The following is a 7,500-nucleotide window of genomic DNA, read 5'->3' on the forward strand; positions in this document are numbered from 1 at the left end:
CCTGGATATCCACGTTTAAACCGATAGTTCTATCGGGTAAGTCTTCGATATTACAAGTCAAAGAATTTTACATTTTTTATTTGGTTTTATGTGGAACAATCTGAGAAGAGAGGGGGTTTTTTTTTTTTTGTGAGGAGGGACGCAAGCAGTCTCTCCGCTGGATACTTAAAGAGAATTAGTAAAAACAAATTATGATAACCATCACAGACTAACTGAGGCCGATGTCTGGGCCAAATACATGAGTTCGATTGTTGGCTTGTACTTATTCAAAATCTGCAGTGTTGCCTCAACCTATATAGCTTGCCTTCACATGTTTAAAGTACTAGAAGGAGTCCCAGGGGAGTGCCGTGCCCCCTTTCCCAGATTCAGTAGCGTAATTAAAATATTGGTACTCACCTTCGAAGAACCCAATCTTGAAGGAAACCGAACAGATGTCTTGTTGCAGCTTAACAAAAATGAGAGGTAGCACCCTGAGGACAGAAAACCCCGGAATCAAGGTTCCCTATCCACCAGGGCTTCCCCACCCATATAGAATAAAGAATCGCTCCGGAGGAGGAGGTAAGCGGGGTTCTTGGGAGCCTGGGTAGGCTGTACAAACCCACCACTAGTAGTAAAAAGTTTACTGGGTGGTTGTGGGTTCTCAAAGGTGACAGGCTGCTTATGAGCTAACTCCCTGATTTGCTCCATAATAGCCTTGAACCCTTGGTCGCGGCAGCCCTTCCAGAAGGTCCTGTAACAGCTCCTCATGCCTCCCAATGGTGACTCCCTGCAGGGTGACAGTATGGTCGAGCTGGTCCAAGTCTGTTGGGTCTGTCATGGCCAGTTCGTACTATAAGGGCGTGGGGCGAGACCCAGATGCAGACACGGGAGGCAGATGGTTAGAGTCTCTGATATTTATTATAATCCAAGGAGCAGGCAATAGAATGGTTGTGGACAGGCAAAAGATCATAAACAAGGTCAGAGTCCAGGAGGTAGAGAGTGGCAGGCAGGCTCTATAGTCAGACAGACAGGTTCAGAGTCAAGGCAGGTAAGGGTCAAAACCGGGAGGACTAGCAAAAAGAGAGACAAGAAAAATCAGGCGCACGGAAAAACACACTGGTTGACTTGACAAGACGAACTGGCAACAGACAAGCAGGGAACACCGGAATAAATACCCAGGGAATGACGGAGAAAACGGGTGACACCTGGAAGTGGGTGGAGACAATCGCAAAGACAAAATGAAACAGATCAAGGCGTGACAGGCCATGTGCTAAATTGAGTGAGTACGGTAGTGTAATAAACAACCAAAGATTTCAAGACTAAAGGTTGGTTTACACTACATCTATCCACATGTCTGTAGACAGTTGTCGCCGTGACAGCATGAACATTCTATTGTCGTCCGACATCGAATTTGTCGCTGTCATTATGAAAAAGTATAAACCAAAAGTACGTTCATCTCTAGGAGACAGTTGTCCCGCTAGCGCCTAGCCCCAAGAAGTTTTACAGTTGGATACTAGCATTAAGAGCAGCTTGATGAAAGCCAGTCAATATTTAGGCCACCCAGAATATATACAGTACCAGTCAAAACTTTGGACACATGAAGTAACCAAAAAAGTTTTAAACAAATCAAAATATGTTTTAGATTTTAGATTCTTCAATGTAGCCACCCTTTGTCTTGATGACAGCTTTGCACACTCTTGGCATTCTCTCAACCAGCATCATGAGGTAGTCATCTGGAACGCATTTCAATTAGCAGGTGTGCCTTGTTAAATTTTAATTTGTGGAATTTCTTTCCTTCTTCATGTGTTTGAGCCAATCAGTTGTGTTGCGACAAAGTAGGGGTGGTATACAGAAGATATCCCTATTTGGTAAAAGACCAAGTCCATATTATGGCAAGAACAGCTCAAAAAAGCAGAGAAACGACAGTCCATCATTACTTTAAGACATGAAGATCAGTCAATCCGGAAAATTACAAGCGTTATGATGAAACTGGTTCTCATGCCACAGGAAAGGAAGACCCCATTAGAGTTTCCAGCCTCAGAAATTGCAGCCCAAATAAATGCTTTGCAGAGTTCAACTAACAGACACATCTCAACATCAACTGCTAGGGGCAGTATTCGGAAGTTTGGATGACTGAGGTGCCCAAAGTAAACTGCCTGTTACTCGGGTCCAGAAGCTAGAATATGCATATGCATGGTAGTATTGGATAGAAAACACGATAAAGTTTCTAAAACTGTTAAAGTAATGTCTGTGAGTTAAACAGAACTGATTTGGCAGGCGAAACCCCGAGGACAATCCATCCTATTTTTTTTTTGAGGTCATTGGACTTTCCAATGGTTATCTATGGGAAAGCCTAATTATTTGGACCCAGATTGCAGTTCCTATGGCTTCCACTAGATGTCAACAGTCTTTAAATATTGTTCAATGTTTTTTTTTTTTTATGAAGAAGTATTCGTATTCTTTCTAAGTGTCACTCAGAAGGACTCTAGTCTTTTTGTGCGCGTGAATGAATGTGTGCTCCTTGTTGTTTTTCTCCGGTATTGAAAACAGTTTATTCCGTCTTAAATGTTATTGATTATTTACATATTAGGGTACCTGAGGTTGGATTAGAAACGTTGTTTGAAATGTTTGGACCATTCCTTTGTAGTCACGTTGGGTGAGTTGGAACAGGTGTATTTCTGAATCAAACGCATTAATTAAACTGACATTTTTGGGACATAAAGAAGGACTTTATCGAACAAAACGACCATTTGTGATGTTTCTGGGACATTTTGGAGTGCCAACAGAAGAAGATCTTCAAAGGTAAGCGATTTATTTTATCGCTATTTCTGACTTTCGTGATGCATCTGCTTGGTTGGAAAATGTTTTTGACGCACTCCGGTGAGGGCGCGCACTTGGTTATTTATCTCCGGTATTGAATATACTATTTTCCGTCTTAAATTGTATCATTAAATTACATATTAGGGTACCTGAGGATTGATTAGGAACATTGTTTGACATGTTTGGACCAAGTTTATTGGTAACGTTTGAGATTCATTTTGTATGCATTTTGAACGAGGGGAAACAGGTGGATTATTGAATGAAGCGCGCCAAATAAACTTACTTTTTTGGGATATAAAGAAGGACTTTATGGAACAAAATCACCATTTGTTATGTAACTGGGACACTTGTGATTGCAACCAGATGAAGATCTTCAAAGGTAAGGGATTTATTTTATTTATTTTATCGCTATTTCTGACTTTCGCATTGCATCTGCTTGGTTGGAAAAAAAATTCAATGCTTTTATATGCTGGGCGCTATCCGCATGGTGTGCTTTCGCCGTAAAGTCTTTTTGAAATCTGACACAGCGGCTGGATTAACAAGAAGTTAAGCTTTTAGGTCTGAGGTGTCATAATAAAGATGCAAAGTAGGTGAATGAATGATCTCTGCATGTGTGGTTCCCACTGTGAAGCGTGGAGGAGGAGGTGTGATGTTGTGGGGGTGCTTTGCTGGTGACACTGTCTGTGATTTATTTAGATATCAAGGCACTCTTAACCAGCATGGCTACCACAGAATTCTGCAGCGATACGCCACCCCATCTAGTTTGGCCTTAGTGGGACTATCATTTGTTTTTCAACAGCACAATGACCCAAGACACACCTCCGGGCTGTGTAAGAGCTTTTTGAACAAGGAGAATGATGGAGTGCTGCATCAGATGACCTGGCAGCCACAATCACTCGACCTCAACCCAATTGAGATGATTTTGGGATGAGCTGGACCGCAGAGAGAAGGACAAGCAGCCAACAAGTGCTCAGCATATGTGGGAACTCCTTCAAGACTGTTGGGAAATAATTCCTCATGAAGCTGGATGAGAGAACGGCAGGAGTGTGCAAAGCTGTCATCAAGACAAAGGGTGGCTACTTTGAATAATCTAAAATATAAAATATTTGGGCATTAAATCTCCCAGATATAGGAGAGAGACTTCAGAACAAATTTCCATTTTATATTTTTTGTACTATGTGTTGTTCCTTGTAGTGATTCTGTTAATCAATGCGTTTCTATTGGCTAATAGCAGTAAGGACAAACATATTTTTTTCTCACTTCAAGTGGTCTTATAATTCTAAATCCAATAGCTAAATTATCCTTGTTATGACCTTCTTAAAACAAATCCATATAGCTTAGTAGAACCCCTTAGTAGAACCCCTTAGTAGAACCCCTTAGTAGAACCCCCAAGCAGAACCCCTTAGTAGAACCCCCTTAGTAGAACCCCTTAGTAGAACCCCTTTGCAGAACCCCTTTGCAGAACCCCCTTAGTAGAACCCCTTAGTAGAACCCCCAAGCAGAACCCCTTTGCAGAACCCCCTTAGTAGAACCCCTTAGTAGAACCCCTTAGTAGAACCCCCAAGTAGAACCCCTTAGTAGAACCCCTTAGTAGAACCCCATAGTACAACCCCTTAGTAGAACCCCTTAGTAGAACCCCCAAGTAGAACCCCATAGTAGAACCCCTTAGTAGAACCCCATAGTACAACCCCTTAGTAGAACCCCTTAGTAGAACCCCTTAGTAGAACCCCATGGTAGAACCCCTTAGTAGAACCCCTTAGTAGAACCCCTTAGTAGAACCCCCAAGTAGAACCCCTTAGTAGAACCCCCAAGTAGAACCCCTTAGTAGAACCCCTTAGTAGAACCCCGTACATTAATAAAACATATGTTAATAAGAACAACAACAACAACACCTGTAAATATTTCTTCACCCCCCCATCAACACCTTCTAATGTCAAATAACAAGCAGCCCCTGTAGGGGTATTGGAGTGCTCATAACAAAGGGAGAGGACTGAGAAGGTAACATCATAGAATAAGATAGGATAGGATAGAATAGGACAGGATATGATAGAATTGGATAGGATACAATAAGATAGGAAAGGATAGGATAGGAAAGAATAGGATAGGATAGAATAGGATAGAATAGAATAGGATAGAATTGGATAGGATACAATAAGATATAATAGGATATTATAGGATAGAATAGAAAATGATATAATGGAATATGGATAGAATATGTCCGTACTGTAGCCTACATTGTCTCAGAGTGAGACACACAGGACAGATAGACAGGCTGTCCGTACTGTAGCCTACAGCGTCTCAGAGTGAGACACACAGGTCAGATAGGACAGGCTGTCCGTACTGTAGCCTACAGCGTCTCAGAGTGAGACACACAGGACAGACAGACAGGCTGTCCGTACTGTAGCCTACAGCGTCTCAGAGTGAGACACACAGGACAGATAGGACAGGCTGTCCGTACTGTAGCCTACAGCGTCTCAGAGTGAGACACACAGGACAGATAGACAGGCTGTCCATACTGTAGCCTACAGCGTCTCAGAGTAAGACACACAGGACAGACAGGACAGGCTGTCCGTACTGTAGCCTACAGCGTCTCAGAGTGAGACACACAGGACAGATAGGACAGGCTGTCCGTACTGTAGCCTACAGCGTCTCAGAGTGAGACACACAGGACAAACAGACAGGCTGTCCGTACTGTAGCCTACAGCGTCTCAGAGTGAGACACACAGGACAGACAGACAGGCTGTCCGTACTGTAGCCTACAGCGTCTCAGAGTGAGACACACAGGACAGATAGACAGGCTGTCCGTACTGTAGCCTACAGCGTCTCAGAGTGAGACACACAGGACAGATAGCCTGCCTATCTTCTGTATCTATCTAGTGGGAATGTCAGCGGAGGATTTTTGTGAACGTGCACGGCACTCACCTACGCACACTATCCTAGACTTTGAGATAAGAGTTCCTGACTTCATATACCTAGAATCAACTCCAAGCCTACCTCACACCTATTAGTAAGCGCAATGTATTTAGTGGAGACTACACGAGCTGTAGTAGTAGACTACGAATATATATATATCAATCACTTTTGTAGTTTTGCTAATGGAGACATTTAAAAGTGTCCCGTAAGATACATAGTAGACAAATCATTTCGCTACAGCAATACAAACAGCCGCATATCTCCAGACACGCAGGTCTCGCGTACCGTGCGTGATCTGATAGAGAGAGGACGCGCGTAGAGGGATCGAGGGGAAGAAGGAGAGAGGAGAGAGGGCGAGGACACCGAAATCTTGCTCCTTGTCTGATGAACGAACCTATTCGGAACTATGTAAGGAACCGGCTCGATTTAGACCACTCGTCACTCTACAGTTCGTATGTTGTTAAAGGGGGTGGGAAAAATAATGATCCTATCCTAGACCTACACCAACGGATATCTGTATCGCTGCGCTGGCAACTGTGGAAAACAGGACAACGACCAAGAGACTGAGATAAACAACACACAACATAGGAAAGCAGCCAACTACCTAAAAACCAAAATAAGCAACTTCAGGGAAGGAACGGGAGGCCAGCGCGGGAAGGACTCATAACAGATCGTTGGAATAGCATCACGAATAACGGTATGGCGCTGCTGCTGTTGCTGTCTGATACTGTCGGTGTGTGAGAATGCTGATTTCTGCATATAAATGTAGCCTATATTTGGACACCTTACATTCTCCAGTTCTGCCGGTGTGAACATGTATGTTGATGTTAAAGTAGCTGTATGTATCTTCTCCTATGATCACACATATACATACATTGAATATTGGAACTGTTGCGGGTAAACCTCATTGATTTATTATAGGAACTAGGCAGCCCACGTTTGCGCAGCGCCTCCATATGACGCCACAAATATTTAGTAGGAGTGTTGGCTTGCAAACCGCGGTCTGTGTCTCCTGGCCTGTCTGTGTGTTACAGACATACAGACCAGACCTGTCTGCACGCTATAAAATAAATACAACGCACACTTCTGTCTGTGATGTCTCCCTACCTGATGAAGACTTCGGTAAAAGTCGAAACGTTGTTGATTTGGGGTGCAGCAATATTCAGGCCTCTCCATCGTTTGACACGTCACACACCAGTCTTTCCTCACCTCATGTCTTGTCTGTTATTATGCTCTCTCTCTTCATCATCATCATCATCAGACAGGAAGGAAATTTGTCATGGAGTTCCTTAACAACTCATTGGTCGGTGGATCAGACCTGGACCTGAGAGCCTTCCACTTCTACAACGACTCTCTGCTCTTCCAGAACAACTTCAGTGTCGGCTACAACGAGACCTACGCTTTCCTCCCCACCGGCATCAAGATCACCATCGTCGTGGTCTACATGATGGTCTGCGTGGTGGGGCTGGTGGGTAACTGTCTGGTCATGTACGTTATCATCAGGTAAGGGCTCGTGGCGACCTCCTCTCTCTACCTGGTCGGATTGAACAGACCTGCACCTTAGAGACTATTTCGCCAGACTATATACGCACCTTAGAATTTATTTCCACTGACTACCCATTTTACATTTAGTCATTAGGCAGACACTCTTATTGAGAGCGACTAAAGAATAGTTATATCAATTATAGTTAGCGCCTCAGCATTTCACTGCACTTTGTATACCTGCTGTAAACTGTACTGTAATGTTGAGGAAGCTAACACCTCAGCATTTCACTGCACCTTGTATAC

At 43.5% G+C, this 7,500-nt stretch overlaps 1 protein-coding gene across 2 annotated transcripts in view; it reads left to right on the top strand.

Moving 5' to 3' along the window:
• Positions 1-6,991: 6,991 nt before the first annotated feature.
• Positions 6,992-7,500, top strand: part of LOC120060804 (nociceptin receptor-like) — a 74,672-nt gene continuing 74,163 nt past the window's right edge. The window contains exon 1 of one of the 2 annotated variants that reach the window (XM_039010225.1): positions 6,992-7,215. In XM_039010225.1, coding sequence (XP_038866153.1) covers positions 6,992-7,215 — 224 coding nt within the window. The remainder of the gene's footprint in view (positions 7,216-7,500) is intronic. The other variant, XM_039010226.1, reaches the window with a different exon arrangement.

The sequence above is a fragment of the Salvelinus namaycush genome, chromosome 16 (genome assembly GCF_016432855.1).
Source record: "Salvelinus namaycush isolate Seneca chromosome 16, SaNama_1.0, whole genome shotgun sequence".
Classification (NCBI taxonomy): Eukaryota; Metazoa; Chordata; class Actinopteri; order Salmoniformes; family Salmonidae; genus Salvelinus; species Salvelinus namaycush.